A 21,745-nucleotide genomic window follows, 5' to 3' on the forward strand; every position below is an offset into this window, starting at 1 on the left:
TTGAGAAAAATCTAGCACGAGAGGCTTTTGATCTGAGTTGACCATTGCAGACAACAGTGTCTGGCGATCAGATGGCAGTGTATGCTATTCATAGTTTTGGGAGGCGTTGTGCTTCAGAGAAAAACATATGTGAAGTTCATTCAGCTTTACAAGAGAGCATCTGTATTTTTTTCCCCCAGTATATTCTGGTGTTCATTACAGTATAAAGGTCAATGTTTAATAGTTTCTGCTCATTAAGACTTTGTTCAAAGTCTTAATGATGGCCATTGGTCAAAATGGTCAAAAATGCGGCCCATTGTTGGGTTTACTGGCACTGGAACACTTTTTCAGCCCAAAAGATGTGTAGACAGTATGGCTTAACCCCTATTACATGCAGCACTTTGTGGCTTGATCTGCAAGGGTTTGGCCTTTCTTGTGTTACAGACTAGTTCTCCCTATACAAGTTTTCCTAGTTTTTTGTTTTGATGTCAGGATTCTGGATCCCGTGCCTCTTCTTCAGTCTCTGTGTCATTTCAGGAGGGTACTCTCAAGGGCTGAACTTAATCTCTTTGGAAACTTAATTTGGCTAAATGAGAGCATGGTGATTTGCTTTTCCAACTTTGTCACCTGTTCTAAGTTGTTAACCCTTCTGCAAAGAGGAGTCAAATGAGCTGACTCTGACTCAACTGCATATGGAACAGAGCAGTCAAGTGTCTGCAGGTAATCCACCATTGCTCAATTATTTAATCTGTGTCTTGGGTTTGTTATCCTAGCACCACAGTGGAAACTGTGTCAAGTACTAGGGGAAAACAGGAGGCAGAAGGGCTTGTTTGGCTTTCAGCCATCAACTAATGTATTTACACTGGCACAGAATGCCAGGGATTGCTTCTGAGCACCTCGAGCTGTCATGCATTCTTACAGTTCCCCTGCATTGGAGCTAAGAGGAAAAGGCAGATTGCCCTGTGTATATCATCTCCTGAATGTCTGAGTATTTGGATTGGGATCCAGGAAGATGGCACAGTGTAACTATGTCAGCTTCTTTCAGGCCAGCCCTACTTGAGAGAATGCCGGTAATGGAGAAGATCACCACAAATGGCCCTACTGAGATTGTACAGACCAACGGAGAGACAGAGCCAGCAGTACTGGAAACCAAACCTCCACCCTCTGGATTGCAGCCTGCTAGCCAGGTAATGGAAACTGATCTAGGATAAGTTTCCACTGCCTGTCAGACCACACTACTAGCCACTGCCAACAGTAAGCCGAGACCATCTCCCTACCCCTCTCTGCCGGTTCTGACCTGGTGATGATTGCGTTATCTCTCTGCTCTGGTGGCTCTAGTGTCAAGCACAGGTGTGTGGAAGAGGTCACTGGGGGGAGTGCAAGAGCAGGGTGGGGTAAAGCCATATATCCTCCAGCCTGTCTCAGTGTGCACGAACTCCATCCTTCTCTATCTCTGTGGTCCCAAGAGCATGGAAACTAGATGCCTTCTGGGGCCTGGGACCATAGCTGAACTAAGAACCTCTCTGACTGGCCAGCAGGTCTGTTGGTCTTCAATCTGAGAGCAAGTAGGATCCATTACATTTGCAAGGGAAAGTAGCAGGAAGTTGAATATGTAACTATTACATCCACTCTCTCATTAGGCAAATGATTTGTTGGACTTGTTGGGGGGAAGTGATATAACACCTGTAATCTCCACTGCACCTACAAGTAAGCCAGCCTCTGCTGGTGGGGAGCTCCTTGACCTCCTGGGAGACCTCAATCTAACAGGTGAGCAGGCTGCATCTCTTAAAAGTCTACATTCTCAGTCCTGGGGTGGGATGAGGGCTGGCTAGTTCTTCACTTTCTATGAAATCCTAGTCTTCACACTTACTCTTACCAAGATGCACATTAGCATACGGGTGGGAGTCAGGGAATGAAGTCACAGGATGACTCTGCAGGATTAGCTGGCAAGACTTGAGCATTTTCACACTCCAGCCTGGGAATGCTGTGAGCCTTTCCAGAGAGGACTGGGAGATGTAAGGAATTCATTCCATTTGAATGCCTGCTAGCTCCAGAGGAGCCAGTCCTTGTTAGAGAAAGCAGAGAAGGGGAGGATGGCAACACAGATGATTTGTAGAGCTTCATGTAAAGAAATATGATATGCAGCAGTTGATCTTTGGAGAAGGAATAACTACTCTTCATTTCATGACAGCTAAGTAATAATCCTTCAACATTTCTTGTAGGTTCTCCGGTATCTGCCCCTGCACCCCAGGTAGCACAGCCTCCGTTCCTGCTTGATGGACTTTCATCACAGCCTCTCTTCAATGATATTGCTGCAGGTTAGGGGCATGTAAATCCTTAGCCTAAGGTGCCACAGCACCCAACTAGAAGAGGAAACAAAGGGTAGTAAAAAAAGGGGGGATTTGGGAGTGAAGTGTGGCACAGACACTGGAGCAGGAGGAGGGGATGTGTTTAATCTTCAGAAGAGTTCATGTCTGGGGTAAAATAAATCTGTTCTATGATGTTGACAATGATCTCCAGATTCTGTAGGTCTACTGCTTTTTTGTTTTCTGCAGGAATCCCCTCAATTACTGCGTACAACAAGAATGGGCTGAAGATTGACTTCACCTTTGAGAGGTCAAACACCAACCCTAGCGTCACTGTAATCACGATACAGGCCTCCAACAGCACAGAGCTGGATATGACAGATTTTGTTTTCCAAGCTGCAGTACCAAAGGTAGAGCCACTTAGGGCAACTATAGTGATAGGTTGAGGGCCAGCTGCAAATACTTCCTGATCAGTGCTTTCATGTAGACAGAGACTTGCAGCATGGTAAACAGGCTAAGAGCTGTTAACCCGTTGTCTTAGTGCGCAGTTTGGTCATCTCTTTCTAGTCTGAAAGTAAATGTTATAAATGCAATAGAACACTAGTTCCTATCAGATTGGACTACTGCTTGGACAAAATCTTGTTTTAAAATCACCACTTTCTAGGAGGGTTGCTAAACCACATGCAGAAAAATGTTGGGTCAAAAAAAGAAAGTGAAGATACTAATCTTTCCCTGTATTCTTAGTTTCTAAGAAATATACCATGCTCTTTGCAGCTATGAATACATGAAAAAAATCTTTCGAAGCTATTAGCTGCTTATAAAATTTTAAATGAGTCCCCCCCATGGTCATTCGTGACTGTCCTCCTTTAAGCAGTGAATTGTCTTCCCTTGCACTTAGCTGCAGCACAAAATATGGGAGACAGATATTGCCTAGTTTATAGCAGAGCAGACCATTTAAGCAGGGTGTGATTGGAATGTTCTTCAAGTTTGGGAAAATACATTCACTTCTGGGAGTTTCACTTCTAGGTATTAGTAATGCTGTAACTTTCGCAGAATCACAGAATCATATAGGTTGGAAAAGACCTTTAAGATCGAGTCCAACCGTAAACCTAACACTACCAAGACCGCCACTACACCATGTCCCTAAGCACCTCATCCAAACGGCTTTTAAATACCTCCAGGGATGGCGACTCAACCCCTTCCCTGGGCAGCCTGTTCCAATGCTGGACAACCCTTTCAGTGAAGTAAAATTTCCTAATATCCAGTCTAAACCTCCCCTGGTGCAACTTGAGGCCGTTGCCTCTCGTCCTATGGCTTGTTACCTGGGAGAAGAGACCGACCCCACCTCTCTACAACCTCCTTTCAGGCAGTTGCAGAGAGCGATGAGGTCTCCCCTCAGCCTCCTTTTCTCCAGGCTGAACAACCCCAGCTCCCTCAGCCGCTCCCCATCAGCCTTGTGCTCCAGACCCTTCACCAGCTTCATTGCCCTTCTCTGGACACGCTCCAGTACCTCAATGTCTCTCTTGGAGTGAGGGGCCCAAAACTGAACACAGCATTCGAGGTGCGGCCTCACCACTGCCGAGTACAGGGGCACAATCACTTCCCTAGTCCTGCTGGCCACACTATTTCTGACACAAGCCAGGATGCCATTGGCCTTCTTGGCCACCTGGGCACACTGCTGGCTCATATTCAGGTGGCTGTCAACCAACACCCCCAGGTCCTTCTCTGCCTGGCAGCTTTCCAGCCACTCTTCCCCAAGCCTGTAGCGTTGCATGGGGTTGCTGTGACCCAAGTGCAGGACTTTGCTCTTGGCCTTGTTGAACCTCATACAATTGACCTCAGCCCATCAATCCAGCCTGTCCAGATCCCTCTGCAGAGCCTGCCTACCCTCCAGCAGATCAACACTCCCACACAACTTGGTGTCATCTGCAAACTGACTGAGGGTGCACTCGATCCCTTCATCCAGATCATTGATAAAGATGTTAAACAGGACTGGCCCCAACACAGAGCCCTGGGGAACGCCGCTTGTGACCAGCCGCCAACTGGAGTAAACTCCATTCACCACCACTCTTTGGGCCCGGCCACCCAGCCAGTTCTTTACCCAGCGAAGAGCACACCCGTCTGAGCCATGAGCAGCCAGTTTCTCCAGGAGAATGCTGTGGGAAACCGTGTCAAAGGCTTTACTGAAGTCTAGATAGACAACATCCACAGCCTTTCCTTCATCCATTAGGCGGGTCACCTTGTCGTAGAAGGAGATCAGGTTGGTCAAGCAGGACCTGCCTTTCCTGAACCCATGCTGGCTGGGCTTGATCCCTTGGTTATCCTCTACATGCCATGTGATAGCACTCAGGATGATCTGCTCCATCAGCTTCCCCGGCACCGAGGTCAGGCTGACAGGCCTGTAGTTCCCCGGGTCCTCCTTCCGGCCCTTCTTGCAGATGGGCGTCCCATTTGCTAATCTCCAGTCAGCAGGGACCTCCCCAGTTAGCCAGGACTGCTGGGAAATGATGGAAAGGGGCTTGGTGAGCACATCTGCCAGTTCCTTCAGTACTCTCGTGTGGATCTCATCAGGCCCCATAGACTTGTGAGTGTCTAAGTGGTGCGGATAGGCTTCATACCTGCTGTAGGAAGGAATTGGGGAAAGAATGGGCCTCCTGAAGTTACAGGTGTGCTGAGCAGTCTTGACTGTTCCTCTGCGTGTGATGCTTGAAACAATGCATCACTGCTGGTCTTGATACACTACAGTAAGCCCTCACCCCCTAGTATTTGTGCTACCTGGATCTTGTGTAGAAAGCAGGTGGGCCAGTGAATATTTTGTTCTGTACAGATAGGGAATTGAAGAAGTGATTATTTGACTTTATTGTGGCTCTACATATACTGTCAGGGCCAGGAACTGAACTCTTAATTTTCCTTTCTTTCTCTCAGTGCAAACAAATCGCTTTATGTTCATTCTTGATTAAGCATCAAATTGTTTTCTCTTTGCCTTTTCTTCAGACATTCCAGCTGCAGCTCCTGTCTCCCAGCAGCAGTGTCATCCCTGCATTTAACTCGGGGACCATCACACAGGTCATTAAAGTCCTGAATCCACAAAAGGTGAGTGATTCCGAGAACATTAAAGGTACTGTCTTGGAATCGTGCATTTAGTGGCGGTCGGTTAGGGATGCATCTCTGATGAGAGGTAGGAAGTGATGGTAGTAAATGATGTGTTTTTAATGACAGTCATTTTGGTTAGGGTTAGGAAAAAGTTACGAAAAAGACAGGAGGTCCTGGGCACAGGTTTGGCCTTCTCTTTGGTTATACCACTAAAACAGATCACAGCTTTGCTATCTTCTTGAATTCATGAATGTCTTTTGCATCAGAATGGCTGTAAAACAAGTTTTTAGATGGCCTTTCTAGAGGAGCTCAACCTGGTGTTTGTGTGTATTGTAAAAGTGATGTCCAAAAGGCAAGCATCTTGCCATATAAATATATTTAACATTTGTTCTTGCTATCTGCAGCAGTGTTACTTGAAATGCTTGTTACACAAAAAATAGCTTGATCCAAAATCTTAACAAAATTGTCTGTTTTCTCAAGTGGTGTCATTTTGTTTTTAATGTGATGAGTGTAGTTTTAAACAGTTGATAGAAAGAATCTTTAGGTGTGATTTAATCATAATTTCATTTGTTTTACAGCCTTCAGAGGCAGGCTTCAAGACTGGGATACCACAGACTTGAGGGGAGGGAGGGGTGTGGCCCACGTCCTCCTTAAGAGGCTTTGCAAGTATTCAGACGGCATCAGAAAGACAAATAAAATTGAGAACACGTATTTCTTCCTTTGTGGGACACCCTTAAGATCTTAAACATCTTTAAGAACTTAAAACATTTTAAGTTTTTCATAGGTTAACACTTAAAGTACTGTTCTAGATGTTAAGTGTTGCTGCTAGCCTGATGTGCAAATTAGAAAAATTCTCAAATCTCAGCCCAAGATTTCACTAAAATGGCTGTCTCCTAGCGCATAGTTTTTTGTCGTTTCCATGCATCTCCCCTTATCTCTGTGTAGTGTGCTCCCCTCTGCCTATATTAAGGCAGAAGACTAATTATTCTCTTTGTCTTGTATACATCTGATAGGAATTTCTCTGTGGTGCTGTAGAGCACCTTTCAAAGATCACCTTGAAAGGTTTTTTCTGAACTTGGGGGGGGTGTAGGAGTTTTCCTCTAAGGTGCCAGAAGTCGCAATATATCCACCTCAGATGGGCCCCACAAGGTGAAATACACCTAGATAGTGGGATGCTTTCTTGTTGGAACACCAGAACTCCTATGAACACTTCAGAATACAGAGGTGCAAAATAGTATTTTACTACCCTCTTCTCTTGCCCACTAACTCACTCTTCCACCTCAGGCATTTGTGCATCTCTTACTGTCCTTCAGATTGCTACTGCCTGAAAGTACAGCTTAGCAACCCTGTCTGTGAGATAGTGTAGTTACCTGGAATACTCTGAGGGAGGCAACCTTGGAACAGCCTTGCTATTTAGGAGGTAGCTGTTTGTCTGGTCAGTGTTGTAAAAAAGTCTGTTCACCTAGACACGACTGTCATTATGCTGGAATGAAACTGAGGGCCAGTTTCCCAAAACAACACCAAATATAGCAAAAACTGACACTGATTGTATTGATCTATTAGTGATAAAGCATAGCTTCTTTATCCTGAGGCTGCTTGGAGCAGTCATTGCCCTTCTTTCCTCCCTCTGCTATCCCTTTTGCATATTTCCCTGTAGGTATGGGCAAAAGAGCCAGAAATAGCCAACTTTTTGCTTTCCCCTTTAGGGTTTTTGGGAAACAAGTTTTTTTGAGAGTGAGGAGAATAGGGAACCTGGCTGGAGCATGCTGTGCTCTAGCTATTATTAAGGGCCACCTAGTATCTGGATGACAGCCAAATGACAGAGTATAAAACAACTGAGCTATTCCATCATTTACTCACAGCAGGAAGAAATGTTCTTAAAGACTCTATTTCCAGTCTGTCCTAGGCTATTTCCTTCATAGTGCTACTGAGCTATGCAATACTTGAAGTTTTCAGACGGCTGCTTTGAGTGAACAGCTAGTATGGGAAATGACACCTCTCCCTGCGAGCCTAAGCGCAGAGCAGCAGAGTCCAGATCTGCCTCCTGCTTTCTTCCATTGTTAACTGGGATTTTAAGGCAGTTATTTTTGCATTTAAGGACTTCAGTGCTTGTGAGAGCAGGGCCAGTGCAGAGAGAGGTGGGGGTAGAAGCTGTGCTATAGCTTTTCTGAGGGCTCGTACCTGGTCTGAGAACTCCAGTGACCAATCAGTGTCCTACCAGATTAAGCATTTATCTGCAGTGTCATAGCGTACCCTGCACATCCTTCCAGCAAGCTCTCGTGGTGAGGAAAGGTCTGTGTTTTGTATTCATGGGGTGAGGGAGGGGAGCTGGATGTGGGGGGATTCGCTGACCTTTAATGAAGACCTGAATTTGTTCTGTTGTTTTGTTTTTTCCCCCCCCTTTTCTCTTGTAGCAACAACTACGTATGCGGATCAAGTTGACATATAATCACAAGGGCTCAGCAATGCAGGATCTAGCAGAAGTCAACAACTTCCCCCCTCAGTCTTGGCAGTGAGGCTCTGGCACCATTCTTATTCTCACCCCACCCAATCAAAAGAACTCTGGGAAGAAGATTGTGATTCTTGGCAATCCCCCAAACTGCACCATGGGCATGGGGAACAGATGAGACCTGCTGATGAGGAGGAATTTTCCTGAAGTGATTGCTGACTTTGAAGCATATCTGTTAAGACTAATCTCCTCTCCTCCGCTGATGAGGCTGGCGGCTTGTGGAGGCTACTGTGCACTCCCTCACACATGCATTCACAGCCAGAAGCAACATTCCCTTCTCTCCTTCCCGCGCCCTCCCCCCCCCGCCCCCCGCAAAGAAATACAGCCTGGTTGGAAGAGAAGTCTGGAATTTCTAGCAGGGAAACTTTCTTCTCTCTGCAGCAAGTGAACAGCTGCCCCTTCTTTCTGCTGTCTTTTTCCCCTGGGGTGGGCAAGGTGTGTTGTCATTCATTACTAGCTGGATTCCTTCAGGCACTTTCATATGGGGCTCAGACTGGGGACTTGGGGAATGTCAGGCTGCCCTGCCTCTTTCTTCTTGTATCCCCTATGTCTGAAGGGGCTGGAGGCTTCTTATGGCCTATTCAGTGCATTATTGTATACACCCACCTCTTAGTTATGTGATACATACCAAGAGCAAGTTAGGCCTTGGGAGTTCATCTGCAAACCTGGGACAGTGCAGGAAAAGAGGTGCTGGTGAGAGTGGATAAAATTGCTTTGGTGCTGTACTTGGAAATTAAGACCTTACACTTGAATTTTCTTTCTTTCCATCAATAGCTACAGCCATGCAGATTCACAGACAGTCTTCTGTACCTTCCCCAGAAAGTGTGGTGATGTATGAGAGATGTAGAGATCCAAGGAGCAGCTGGTTTTCTACCAGAGACGGTTTCAAAGCCTTTTAACCCATTAGTTGTGGTTTATGGGTAGAAAAGACATATTCAGTTTTGTAGACCAGTCTTTGAGGGCTCTGTTCCTGCTGGGAGACTCATCAGAGACTATGCTGCGAAGTTGCTCTTCCCAGTTATTCCAGACCTTCTCCCCACTTGAATTTCCAGAGCCTGTTGTAGACCCCCTGGGTTCCATTTGAGTTACTTCTGACTGGGATATTTGTGTTGTATCTGTAATATCGGCACTGAAATAAAGACCATGCGGTTTAAAGAGACCTTTTCCCATTTTGTTACTTAATTGATCCTTGTAGTTTGCTCCTTGCTCCCCTTTCAGGGAAATGTGCTAGTTCAGGTTCAGACTGAAAGTAACTGAACTGTTTTTTGAATGGAAGCCAGTCGTTTGAGTATTTGGATCCAAAGATGTGAGGTCCAGTACTCTTCTAAGCTTATAGAAAGCTATGTTCAGTTATGCTTCCTAGTGTGAACTGTTGTTGAGGTAGTAGAGTCCCATGAATTCTCATGGAGGCTATGTATAGGACATAAAGCACAGTGTGACAAAACTATTCAGATATTCAGCACTCGTCAGGGAGGAAGAGGGGAGGATATATCTTAGATCTTCATCGATGAGTGTGCTGGTAAGCTGAAGGTACTCCAGCTTCCAACCCAGTGCTTTCTCAAAAGAAACAGATGGCACATCTGCTTTATTTCTGTGATGGGGCTTTCCAGTTAGTGATCATTCAGCGCTCTGATGGCAAGCTTAGACACAGCTTTTTGCATCTGTGAAAGTGCTAACACTAGGTTCCAGTCCTTGCCAAAACCACTGCAAGAGTGGTGCACACTTAGGGAAATCTGAAGACCTATTCTGCCCTTGAGTCGGGAGCAGGCCACTAAAGGTTGTTCAGTTGGCTGTGGTTTTAACTGCATTAAGTAATATAATGTAGGACTGACTCACTGACTGAAGTGCTGGTCTGTGTAATGGAATAAGTTTAGCTTCTCTTGGAGGGCATTTTTGCTGCCTTATTGATTAAACAGGTTTGGGCCTTTGGATTAGCAAAGAGCTTTATTATTCTATGGGAACTGGCATTGGCATGGGGTTATAAAATCTACAAGAATGATGTATGATTTCCTTAAAAGTAATTCTGGGTTGTGGCAGGGTCATGCCTTGGCTATCAGCGGTGAGATAGATACTGTGCTTCAGCTAGCAGCATCATGAAGCAGGCAGTCTTGCAGAAAATGGCTGAATCAAAGTCCACTTGTAGGTGCTGAGCATTTAGCTTTGTTGCTTTCACTGCAGTTGTGACTATTCACCACCCCACTAGCTCAAACTCCGTAGTGTTGAAGGCTGAGCATGTTAAATCTAGACTCCAGTGAGCTCTGAGGGTGTCCCAGATACAAAGCTAATGGAAAGTCTTTGCCTTAGTTCCTGAACACCCCATAAGCTCTCCCATTCTCCTCACAGAATTGTACATGGTCACTTGTACTGAAAGCTGGCACACCTCAATCTCCATTTCTTCTTGCTGAGGAAGAGCACTGGTGCAGGAGATTAGATGGGGAGAAAGAAGTAAATGGTCTCTCACCTGACCAATTTGTCGCAGCATAGTTGGGAACAGCTTATCTTGTCCCTCTTGTTGCACTTGTTTTCTGTCCCCTAGGGCAGCTGGGTTACGTTGTTGGTCTCTGTCTGGTAAGCTTGTAGGGCAAATTCCTACTGTGTTCTTGGCTCCTTCAGCCACCCTTGCACAGAATGCTTGTGTTTTGGGAAATAGGCGCTTTGTCGTGGACTTCTGAGTCAAGCTGAAGGAGGTGGTGCATGTACCTGAAATGCATTTTGCTTGAAGCCATCCCTTGGCTGTGGAGTACTCCTTTGTAGCAGCCAAACATTCCCATTGTCCTTGGAGCTCTTTCCCTTCCCCTTGCTAAGGGACGGGGTACTAGCGTTATGCCAGAAGGAAGGCCAGGTTTCACATGTTCCCATATCTGCAATACTAGATACCATTGCTTGCTCCTTGACCCCTGAGTACATCTCTTAAGCTCTGTGCTGCTGCTTTGTTTTCCTCACTGGAGAGTACTCGCATGTCTACATCTGAGGCACTCTGAGGACAGGGTGAGTCTTTTTTCCACCAGTTGAATGCAACAGTTCTCACAGGTCTGGTCAACGTTTTCCTTGCTGTGGTGTAAGGGGAGTATAAAGGGAGCAAGATACAGACTTCATGGCTAATCTTACTAATACCTGCATTGGAGGCTTTGGAGCTGAGGGAGACTGAATGTCTGTTTTTTCAAGTGAATGTATTTTGAGTCAAAAAATGACAGAAAGAACAGTGGCCATAATGGGCCTGAAGGGGGAGAAAATGTGGGAAGGTCCTAAGATTCAATTTTGTCCAGGTTTTGATGGGACAAAATATGGCCTTGAACAACCTTTTGAAGCAATAGCAGTGAGGGGACTGCCACCTATACAGTATCTTGGATATATAACTCAGAAGATGCTGAAACAGCTGGGAAAGGTGACTTAGTGCCTTCCCCAAGGCTGGTACTAGCTGCAAGATGGAGCAGCAAAGATGGCTTTTTTTTAGATCTGCTGGTGCGCTTTCTATGTGTTCATTTTCTACTTGGGGGCTATGAGGGAAGGAGCTACTGGACTGCTTCCCTCTGAACTTTCACTCTATTCCTGTATATTCCTTTTTCTTTCCTGATGTAATTTACATTTTACATAGAGCCCCATCCCACCTCTTTGACAGTATAGTAAAAAAAAAAAAACCCAAACAAACAAAAAAAAAACCCCAAAACAAAATCCCAACAAACCCAACCAAATTTAAAGTAAAAACATGCCATTTGAGCAGGGAGCCTGGTGGCATTCGAACTTCTGCAGACCTATTTTTGAGATGTGAAAAATTTAAATAAATGCTGAGTCTTAGGTGAGTGAGGAGCATAACGGATGTAAACATTTACATGGGATGCATTAGACTTCTGCTGTGTGTATTGTCTTTTGGTTGAAACAAATTATGAAGTGACTAATAAAATGAGTCAATATTCAATGATTTAAAACTGTGCCTTGTTGCTTTTTGCAAGTACAGCGGGATAGGACTTACTGATTCTTAATGTTTGGCCATGACAAGGTCAGATGATGTGAAATAATAAGGGCAGCATTTGAGAAACTTTCCAGGAAACTTTGGAGAGCAAAATGAGTGGACAATTACAAAACGCTTAAACAGTTCATGTGAAGTATCACCCTGAAAGAGACCTTGTCAACTACTAGCAGCAATACTTGTCCAGGTGCTAGAAAGGTGTGATGAGATCTGAACACAAGGAATTTCTTTCCCTGGTGTTGGCAGCCTGCCCTTGGAGTTGGTTATGACTCCCTTGCTGATTAAAAAGCCCCCTTTCATACTCCATGTGCCTCTGGGACAAGGATTGTTGTAATCTCATTGTCCATTAAAGCAATACACGTGCCTGCTGTAAGGTTCTTCCTTGTGTTTTCTAGTCGCAGTAACATTTTATTAGATAACTTTTCACGTGTTTTCTAACACACCACTGCACTTCTCTCTGAAAGTACAATCTCCTCAGTATTGCCTTGTGTCCTTCCTTTATGGAAATTCTCTTGAGGCAAAGTGGTTGGAGAACTACAAAGCTGCAGCTAGAAGTGCATGGTAATCGTGCCTTTCTGTGGGGAAAACCCAATGAAAATTTGATGTGTTTTTAAAGTCTTCTCAGCTCATGTGCATAGCTCTGGAAGTGTTAAGAGCTAGGTGCCCTTCCCTGTGACTGCCTTGGTTTAATGACATGGATTAATACAAAGTGACAGGGAGCACTTTTAACCTTGCTGACAAGATGGGTTGTCTGCCAGTTCCTTGTGTTTAAATAGGAGAGCCCTCCAGATACTGGAGAATTCAGAAATGGCATCAGAAACTGCCACTTTGTGTGGCAGCGAAGGGTCGGTCAGCTGAGGCCCTGGTTCTGGAGTGGGACAGACCCCTAGGAAGCTTTTCCTTGGCGTTCCTCCGGTGCACGGGGCCTAAGCCCAGGCAGCGCTGTGTGGGCAATGCTGCGTACACCACGTGTGCCCGGGACGGGTCCGCAATGCTGCGTAGCAAAACCCTCGGATACAGCAGGAAGGAGGCAGGAAATGTTTAAAGGCAATGTGTAATAGAATTGAAAGTGTTTGGCACAGTAATAATACCAATGGTGAGAATTGGGAAAGTACTGAAATAAGACCCGGAATTCGTGTAGCAACAAGGAAATGGGACGACGACAGGCTAAAGTGCGTTCAGGTTTGGAACTGCTGGCGGTTATGGGGAAGGCGGGAGGCTTTCGTCGTTTTGTTTTTAATGTGCTTGATCCTGTTCAGGCATGAACGGTAGCTGTCTTAAAGCGTTAATCAAATTCTGGTAAACTGCACGGCAACGATGGCAATTATTAAGCGGACAACAGCGCAGGCGGCCTGAGCTGAGGCGATGGACCGGCACAGCGCTGGCGGGAAGCGGGTGCGCGCTCCCGCCGTGGGAGGCTGGCGGAACAGACACCGGCGGGAAGCGAAGGAGGCCGTGCGGCGGGGCGCTCCGCGAGCACACGGGTGAGCTTGGTCTTCCTTCCGCAGGGGGCCGCGAGCACTTCGTACCTTGCACTTCTTCAGCAGCAGCCGCGTACCTTGCGCTAGCGACGTTACATCAACTCGCTGCTCGGGCGCTCCCTCGCCCGCCGATCGCGCCGCTGTCCTGCGCGGAGTTGCTGAAGCTTCCCGCCGGTCTGCGCCTCAGGCTGACGAGGGGCGAGCGGCGAGGGCTGAGGCGGTGCGGTGAGGCGGTGCGGTAACGCGGTTCGGCCGCTGCCGCGCGCAGCCCGCGCCCTCGGGAACGTTCCCCTTCGCCGGCCCCCGGGGGAGGCCGCACCTGAAGGAGCTGCCGCCGCTCCGCACGGCGGGCCCGGAGCCGGGCCGCGAGCGGCCCCTCGGGCGGCGGAAGCCCGCGCGCTTCCGGGGCGGGGCCTGCGCGGAGCTGGGGCGGGGCCGCCGCCGCCGCCGCCGCCGCCGCTGCCCGGGGTTTCGCCGTCCGGCCGGCGATGGGGGAGGCCGGGCCGGGGGCTGGGCCGGGGCCCAGGGAGACGCCGGAGCCGGAGGACGAGGCGGCGGCGCCGGGCAGCGCGCGGGGGGGCCGGGCCGGGCCCCGCGGCGGCATCCGGGTGCTGAAGGTGAGGAGGGGAGCGGGGCCTGCGCCGCGCGGGCCGTTCGGGGGCGGCTCGGCCCGCCGGCCGTTGCCGGCAGCTCGGCGGGGCGGGGGCGAGTCGTCGCAGCGGGGCCGCCCCGGCAGCTCGGCGTCGCGCCTGGGGCGCTGCCCGCCTCGACCTTGGCGGGACGGCCGGGCGGGGCCCGCGTCCGAGCGGGGCGGCCCGGCGGTCTGTCCGGCCCGACGCGGCCGGTGCCCGTGGGGCTCCCGCCGGCTCATCGCGAGCGCTCCCGAGGGGGCGCCGGCGGCGCGGGAGCCCCCCCGCCGAGCGGAGCGGCGGGGCTCCCCGGGCCCCGCCGCCCCCCGGGCCCGGCCGCGCCTGCGGCCTGTGCGGAGGGGCCGCCTGCGAGCCCGGCGGCGGGGCCAGGTCGGAGCGGTCAGCTGCGGCCTTCGAGGGAGGAGGGCAGTCAGACGCCGAGTCGCAGGCAGCTGCTGACGCTCTGGTCTGGGCTGCCTTGCAGAGAAACGTGAAACGCAACGGGAGCAGGAGCTGCCTGAACAGGAGCCGGTTTGGTTCCCGTGAGAGGGACTGGCTGAAAGAGGACGTCGGACGAGGCTGCGTGTACGTTTATGGAAGAGATTCTGCAGCTGCTGCTTCTTCAGACTTGCGCTTGGTCCTCTGTACAGTGGACACCCCCGCCTCTGAGATATGTGATGGAGAAGGGAGGAAAAACCTCTTTTTGCAACTTCACGGAGACCTGGTCAGGTGAGGGCTGAGAAAGGATAAATCTGTTTGAGAAACATTTGTTTAGCTTGCTGTGTGCCTGTGTATGGTAGCAGGGCAGGTATGGAACAGACAGAGGTGGTAGGTAGCAGTTAGATGCAGCCTTGAGTAATGCAAGTCATAAAATGAAGCAGTGCTGCGCCTTTTACGCATCTCTTAGTTAGTTAAGCCATAGGTGCGTTAGCTGGGAGGGTTTGGCTGGTGCTCCAACCAGAAATGTGTCCTCGTTTTGTAGGTAGAGGCTACTGTTCCTATACTCCTTTATTATATTCCGTGTTATGGACATTTTAGCATCCAGAAAACTTAAGCTATTTAGGTGGCTGTAAACAGTTATTCTGAGTCAGTGAAACATGTAAGGTACTTTCACAGTTATGTCATGAAATGTTTATGTGTTAGTAATTTTTTTGCTAAGAAGAGTCGCCAGGTAAATAATTAAAGGTAGACAGAAAGATAGTATAGTAAGGGTTATATAAAGAAGGCTTAAGCATCAGATTGTACGTTTTATGCCTGCAGTTGATTTAAGCTGAAAGTGGACCGCTCAGGGTTTAATGTGCATGAACTTTATGCTGTGGGTGTATTATGGACTCCTCTAGGTTTACAAGCTCCCATTAGGTTTGTAGGATTTAGACTTTGCATTGATTCTTCTGGACTTAGGATTCAGTTATAAAGTTGCCACTCCTCAGGGGAAAAAAATTTCTGTGGTCTCCTTACTCTACTGCTTAAGAAGGCTAAGCAGTAGAGACAACACACGCTGAACAGGACTAGTAGCTGGGTTTTTTGATAGTGAAGCGAAAGTCATAAGTTGCATGTGTCCAAATTTTAAAAACATGGCATGTGCTTGATCAGGTAGAGGGAGGGAGTGCTAGTGGTGAGAGATGCAGAGAATAGGATGTGGTTAAAACTGCCTGGTCAGAAAAAGTTAGTTAGATCTCTTTGCCTTGCCCAGCCTGGGTTATCGGAACCAGAGTTAGGTTAGTTAGAAATACTGTATGAGTATTTCTCATATGAGATAGATGGACACTTGAACGTAGCCATCAAGGCAGCTGAAAATCTCCATTCATTGCTTGAAGAATTTATAAGGAAATTGGCTTGTTTTGGACCCTAGCAGTGCACAGATTTCCCAGCATTTAGAAAGAAGAGCAGATCCTTTACTGCAGATCATGAAAAAGGCTAGGTAAAGCTTGTAGATGTGTTCAGAGAGGAACGTTTTGACTTTTTTTTAGCTCTTGAAATGACTTTTGTGTTTGAATTCTATTAAATATCTGCCTCTTCTCATGCTAGATAGCTGTGCCTGTCTTTGATTAGTGGCATGCTTTGCACTGGATTAGGAAATTGGTCCTACTACCAGTGCTTTGGAAGCAAGTACCACGTTGTAAAGGTTTACTTCCCACTCTTGTTGCCTCTTGGTGTGTCTAGCACTTTGTCAAGCTTTGTCTTAAATTTCACAAAGAGTTCTCGATTACAGCATGTCTGTTCCTTGTAATTCTCAGAACGTGTTTGCCCCAGAAGAGATCCCTGAATTACTTCCCACTGGGGGTGTTCTCAGTAGAGAAACGGGAGTTACCAGTATTGCTTCAGTAATATCTGTGTTAGTAACAGGAAGCAGGCCTGAATGGTACCTGCTTGCATGTCCACAGGAAGATGACAGAATGCTCAAGATATCCCTATGCCCTGTTGAGATAATTCCTTCCTTGAGCAAAGTTTGCTGATTAATATAATGTGTTTGCGTGTACAAATTACTCTGTTAAGCATCTGATTGCATTTTACCCTAGGTATGTTTGTCTCTTAAACAACTTCTGAATTCTTGACCCTTTTAATATCAGTAGGTGCCTTTCTTTCAGAAGCTGAGTATGGTAAAGATTGATTTGGCACCTGACTCAAAAGACTGAAAGCTGGACAGTAAACGGGAGAATAACAGAAACTTTTTTTGTGTATTCACTGTAAATACTCAGTGGTGTCCTCGTGATCATTCTGCGTTTCCCTTTGAAGTCCGTGCACAGGGGAGTCAATTTCTGACAGAACTTTCTTTTCTTCTCCACAATGCACCTCAAGGATGTTTAGAGTTCTCCTAGCTAGAGTCTTTCCTTATGTTAGCATCCTTTCATATTCAGAAATTATACCTTCTGGCGGGGGGGGGGGGGGGGGGGGGGTTAAACCAAAATAGCACGGATACCCTTCTTTGGTCTGGACACCCTCAAAACAAAAATGTGAACTACAGAGATTTGAAAACTTGACTGTTGCTTATAAAGAAGAGCTACAGTTGCAGCAGGAGTTGTGGAACTGTTGCTACTTTTTATTGGCTTTTTTGTCTCCTTACCTTGCCTCCTTCTGTGACTATTGGAAGTGTCCAGTACCTGATGTGTGATACTGATGTGGATATAATGGGCTGTTTGTGTCAAGTAGCAGCTGCTGTGACAGCCAGGGTGTTCTCCATGTGTGCTCGCATTCAGCGTGTATTGCACTGGCTGCAAGATGAATTTTTACATTTCTAATGTGATCGCGTGCCAGTTTGGGGTTCACACGACATTGCTGTCTCTCAAAGGGGAAGCATATTTTTCTACCTCAAGCTGTAACTATTGCCTCTGGAACCTGTCGGCCTCGGTCATGTTAGTAAAGAAATTCCGTGTAGAAACTGCCGTTCCAGGTAGTGGTTTTGGTTTTCCCTTTCCTGGCCTATCCTGGATTTTGTTAGTGAATCGTGTGGCTCTTGACAAGAACTTGGACCAGTGATCCATTCAGTCAGGTCTCCAGAATGTCTCCAAAGGCGTTCAGTGAATTGCTCCCTTTCCTGGTTTGAACGTGGTCCATAGGTAACGAGCTAGTTTGTTCATTGCTTTATTTGCAAAGCCCTGTGCTGGACCTGTGAGTGTCGTTAGCTGAACGCCTGGACTCTGCGCTGGTGTTCCCTGGGTCACAGACGCAGCTCACAGCTGCTGCCAGAAGAGTAGCTCGGCCGCGGGCCGGGAGTCAAACATGCTTCCCACCAGGTCTTCACGCTTGAAATGCGTAACAGCAAGCCATGCTTCGTCTGCGGAGCGGTCGGTCATTGCCTCCTGCATACATGCGACTTTTTAGGTGTAGATTTTTCTGTGAACTCAAACCCTTTTGCCAGGTAGTGAACTTTGAACAATTTGTGGTGTTTTGCAGACAACTTGAAGAATTCAGAAGACTTAACTTTTTGGCAAGGCTTTTCTCTTCCAGCCAGTGGCAAGCAAACCTAGATGGTGCAATAGTACAGTCTACTCTTTTGATTGGTTTTCAGCTAAGAATGGTACTATGGCAGGACAGATACATTTGTTAGGGGATTAGGCTTGAATAGCTATTACTGGCAATGTTCCTTTTGCACATGGCTTTTTTAGAAAAGAAACAAAACCGAGGGCATTGTGTTTGATATCTGCAAGAAGCGCATCGGTTTGATTTATGTGGACAAGAAAGAAAATTAAGGGGTTTTCAAATCCTGCAGCAGTAATTCTTGCTGAAGTGAAAGATGAGAAGAATAAAAATAATGAAAAAAATCAGATTTCATCTCCAGAAAGGGGCAAATATGGTAGGACAGGATATCCAGCTTTTTCAGGAGGGTAGACCACAGTACTGTACCTCAGAGAGTATTGGCAACCTGTAGAACAGTGATTTAATTTGTCATATGAAAAGCGCTTATCCCTTTCCTGTATTAAGGTTCTTCTGGAATTCTGATGTGCAAGAAGTGCATTGTTCAGTGTGTACTTGCAAAAGCTTCAGTCCATTCAGCAACCAAATTGTGATGTTTGAGTGGGGTTTTTTTCCTAGGAAATCTAGATACGGACTACTTGAAGTGTTCTTTTTGTGAGTGACATTCAAGCATTTATGGTTCCTGAGCCATGGGTCACATGCTGGAAAAGCTGTTTTCTGGCAAGCATAAGGCTTTAATAGCAGAATAATTGGAATCTAGGGGTCGTCGAGGGAGACTTGGGCAACGTATTTGGAGATCCAGTCAAATCTCTCATATTCTCCTTGGATTCTGCACTGAAGGGTATAGAATACATCAGGGTTTACTGTGTTGGAAGTCAGCTTTGTTCGGTGCAATCTATTATTTATTCCAGTTTCTAGTAGCTTGCCTGTTATGGGAGACGGATTACCCACGTTTGTCATTTCCAAGATTACCTCAGAAAGCTCTTTTGAAAGTTTGGTGCCATGTTCACTGCTATATGTAGCAAAAAAAAAAAAAAGTGATAATGTAAACCTCAGTTACATTTATATAGAAGGACTTGGCTCTAAGCTTCTAGAGCTCAACAGAAGGTCCTAAAAAAGACTGAGAGCCTGCATTTGAACTGAAGAAATCTCTGCAAAGAGAGGAGCATTGATGGTATTACGCTCTTTTGAACCAATCTCTTGTCTTGCGTCCATCTCGCAAAGCAGGGAAAGAAAAAGCGTTCCGTAAATGAGCTTTTCATGCTGATTGTAGAAAGAGCTCTATCTTAGCTGGACTAGGATCTTTTTCCAGGAGTTCCAAGAAGATGAGCAGTGTCAGAGTGATTGGTGGTGGTGCAGGTGATCAGCACTGTTTGAATTTCCATTCTCGACTGCTGTTTTCTTTTTTGGGTTTGTTTTTTGTTTGTTTGTTTTGGAAGCTATTTTGCATTTTATTTTGGAAAGCATGGGCTCTGGTCCTTGCTTATAGACTCTCCAAATTATTTCAGAAGAATTCTCATCTCATTGAAGATATGAAGTGGATGGCATCATAAATTTGATGCAATTAGAGCTAAACAACTAAACCTGGATAGGCAGAGAGGAACATCATGACGTTCAACAAAGTGAAAAGGCAAGTCCTGTACCTGAGGAGGAACAACCCCAGGCATTAGTACACACTGGGGGCTGACTCGCTGGAAAGCAGCTTTGTGGAGAAGGACCTGGGCATCCCGGTGAGCAACAAGCTCACCGTGAGCCAGCAATGCGCCCTTGCGGTAAAGGCCAGCAGCAACCTGGGCTGCATTAGGAGGAGTGTTGCCAGCAGGTCCAGGGCGGTGATCCTTCCCTTCTGCTGGCACTGGTGAGGCCACACCTGGAGTGCTGTGTCCAGTTCTGGGAGTACAAGAGAGACAAGGACTCACTGGAACGAGTCCAGCAAAGAAGCACTAAGATGACTAAGGGACTGGAGCATCTTTCATCTGAGAGAGCTGGGACTCTTCAGCCTGGAGAAGGCTCAGGAGAATCTTATCGAAGTGTATAAATACTTGATGGAAAAAGATGAAGACGATGGAGCCAGACTTTTTCAGTGGTGCCCAGTGACAGGAGAAGAGGCAATGGGCACAAATGGAAACACAAGGGGTTCCCTCTGAACATCAGGAAACACTTTTTCACTGTGAGGGTGATGGAGCACTGGCACGGGTTGCCCAGGGAGGTTGTGGAGTCTCCTGTGAGATCTTGAAACCCAACTGGACGAGGTCCTGGACAACTGGCTGTAGGTGGCCCTGCTTGAGGCGGGGGCCGGGGGGGTGGTGGACTAGGTGATCACTCCAGAGGCTTGTTCCAACCACAGTGAGTCGGTGATAAAACATATTTAAAAAAAAAGTTCAGAAATCTAATTTCCATTTTGACTGACTTTGGAAAAAGTATGTATTTAAAGTCTTAAATACTTGTATTACTGTTTTGTGTTATTTAATGCCATACTTGCCACGGAGATTAAACTCGCTTTCTAGTCAGTGTAACGGGATAGAAATATCCCTACTGAATTGTTGGCAAGTTGAACAGCAGTAATCATCTGAGCTCAGTGATTTGGCATTACATACCTTAAACTCCTGTGAATTCTGAGCATTTGTTCAATTTGTTTTGGAAAGTTTAGGTGAATTTGGCTTTCACAAATTTTTTTCTTCAAAAAAGGCATTACAAATAATTAGGAACATGGCAGAAACTGTGTCTTTGTCATACATGTGTGTCATAGCATCTGATTTGGATACCAGAAGAGACTAGTTAGGCCTGGGGAGGGCAGGAAGGGGAGGGATTGTGCTTTCTGCTGAAATTTGTCTGAATTTGCATTAAACTACACTGGCTAGCTCTTTATTTCCTTTCCTTTACTGATTTAAAGAAGGGGCAGAAAGAAAAGGCAGTTTTCCAAATGTTTTTTTCTATCTAAAAAAAGCATCACCACAAAAAACCACAACAAACCAGCAGTAGCAGCAGCAATGGCATGCATTGCTGACAGTCACCTCATTACATCTTGAACTTTAAATTGATGCAGGAACATTATTCTTGTGTATGAGTTTTGGAGTATACTTACAGTACATATCAAATTGCTATCGCTGACTTTGCCTTTAGTCACATTGGAAGCTTCACAAAATTAGGATAACTCCTAAAAATCAACTAAAAATTATGACTGGTGACAGACATTGGTATGGATAGACAATGTTTTCTACTGGTTAAGGCAGCTGATATTTCATGAACTAAAATTTAAATCCTACTAGTCCAATCAAGGAAGGAATAGGGACAGATTTCCAAGCAAACAGCTCTATCAGGGAGTGATCCTTTGGGTGGATTTGAAGATACAGATCAAGGGTTTTGTCCCTCATCTGTTAAATAAAGCCTGTTTATGGGTTGAAATTTGCCAGTAACTTTGTGATTATATTTAGGGCTGACTAGAGACTAGAGTCTGCAAGGCCTGACATCAGTTTGTTGGTCAGTAGAAGCTCCAAGAGACAATTTCTGAAGTGAGAGGAAGGGGGTTACTTCATATACAGCCTTCTGGCTAGCAAGTTGATGTATTTCCCTGTAAAAAAAAAAAAAAAGGGAGGGAGCAAAGTTGCCTTAAGCAGGCTTAGCAAACGTTGAGTGGTAAGAACTGGTTTTCTGGATCAGCTGTATATCAACTACGTTGTCTTTTCAGGCTAGAAACTTTGTTGTTTTGGACCATAACTTTGAGAGTAATCCTGTTTCTGATCCAGAGGTCCTATGTGTGAAGTGAAAGAGTTGCAATGTATGTGCTTGAAATATCTGAGGTCATTTTACTTCTTGAGGTGTGCCCTGTTGACTACAAAGGAAGTCTGGATGACTAGATACTTGTA

General features: G+C 46.5%; 2 protein-coding genes across 4 annotated transcripts in view; both read left to right on the forward strand.

Annotated features, from left to right (window-relative positions):
- The window catches only part of AP1G1 (adaptor related protein complex 1 subunit gamma 1), a 52,871-nt gene extending 43,825 nt beyond the window's left edge, over positions 1 to 9,046 (forward strand). For both annotated transcript variants that reach the window (XM_075509319.1, XM_075509320.1), the window contains exons 18-23: positions 1,025 to 1,166; positions 1,620 to 1,746; positions 2,202 to 2,297; positions 2,535 to 2,695; positions 5,280 to 5,378; positions 7,793 to 9,046. In XM_075509319.1, coding sequence (XP_075365434.1) covers positions 1,025 to 1,166; positions 1,620 to 1,746; positions 2,202 to 2,297; positions 2,535 to 2,695; positions 5,280 to 5,378; positions 7,793 to 7,894 — 727 coding nt within the window. In that variant the 3' untranslated portion in view covers positions 7,895 to 9,046. The remainder of the gene's footprint in view (positions 1 to 1,024; positions 1,167 to 1,619; positions 1,747 to 2,201; positions 2,298 to 2,534; positions 2,696 to 5,279; positions 5,379 to 7,792) is intronic.
- A 4,717-nt stretch (positions 9,047 to 13,763) lies between these two features.
- PHLPP2 (PH domain and leucine rich repeat protein phosphatase 2) overlaps positions 13,764 to 21,745 on the forward strand; it is a 41,828-nt gene continuing 33,846 nt past the window's right edge. Inside the window, exons 1-2 of one of the 2 annotated variants that reach the window (XM_075509323.1) lie at positions 13,764 to 13,952; positions 14,449 to 14,693. In XM_075509323.1, coding sequence (XP_075365438.1) covers positions 13,824 to 13,952; positions 14,449 to 14,693 — 374 coding nt within the window. In that variant the 5' untranslated portion in view covers positions 13,764 to 13,823. The remainder of the gene's footprint in view (positions 13,953 to 14,448; positions 14,694 to 21,745) is intronic. The other variant, XM_075509324.1, reaches the window with a different exon arrangement.

This window comes from Mycteria americana, chromosome 8 (assembly GCF_035582795.1).
Source record: "Mycteria americana isolate JAX WOST 10 ecotype Jacksonville Zoo and Gardens chromosome 8, USCA_MyAme_1.0, whole genome shotgun sequence".
Classification (NCBI taxonomy): Eukaryota; Metazoa; Chordata; class Aves; order Ciconiiformes; family Ciconiidae; genus Mycteria; species Mycteria americana.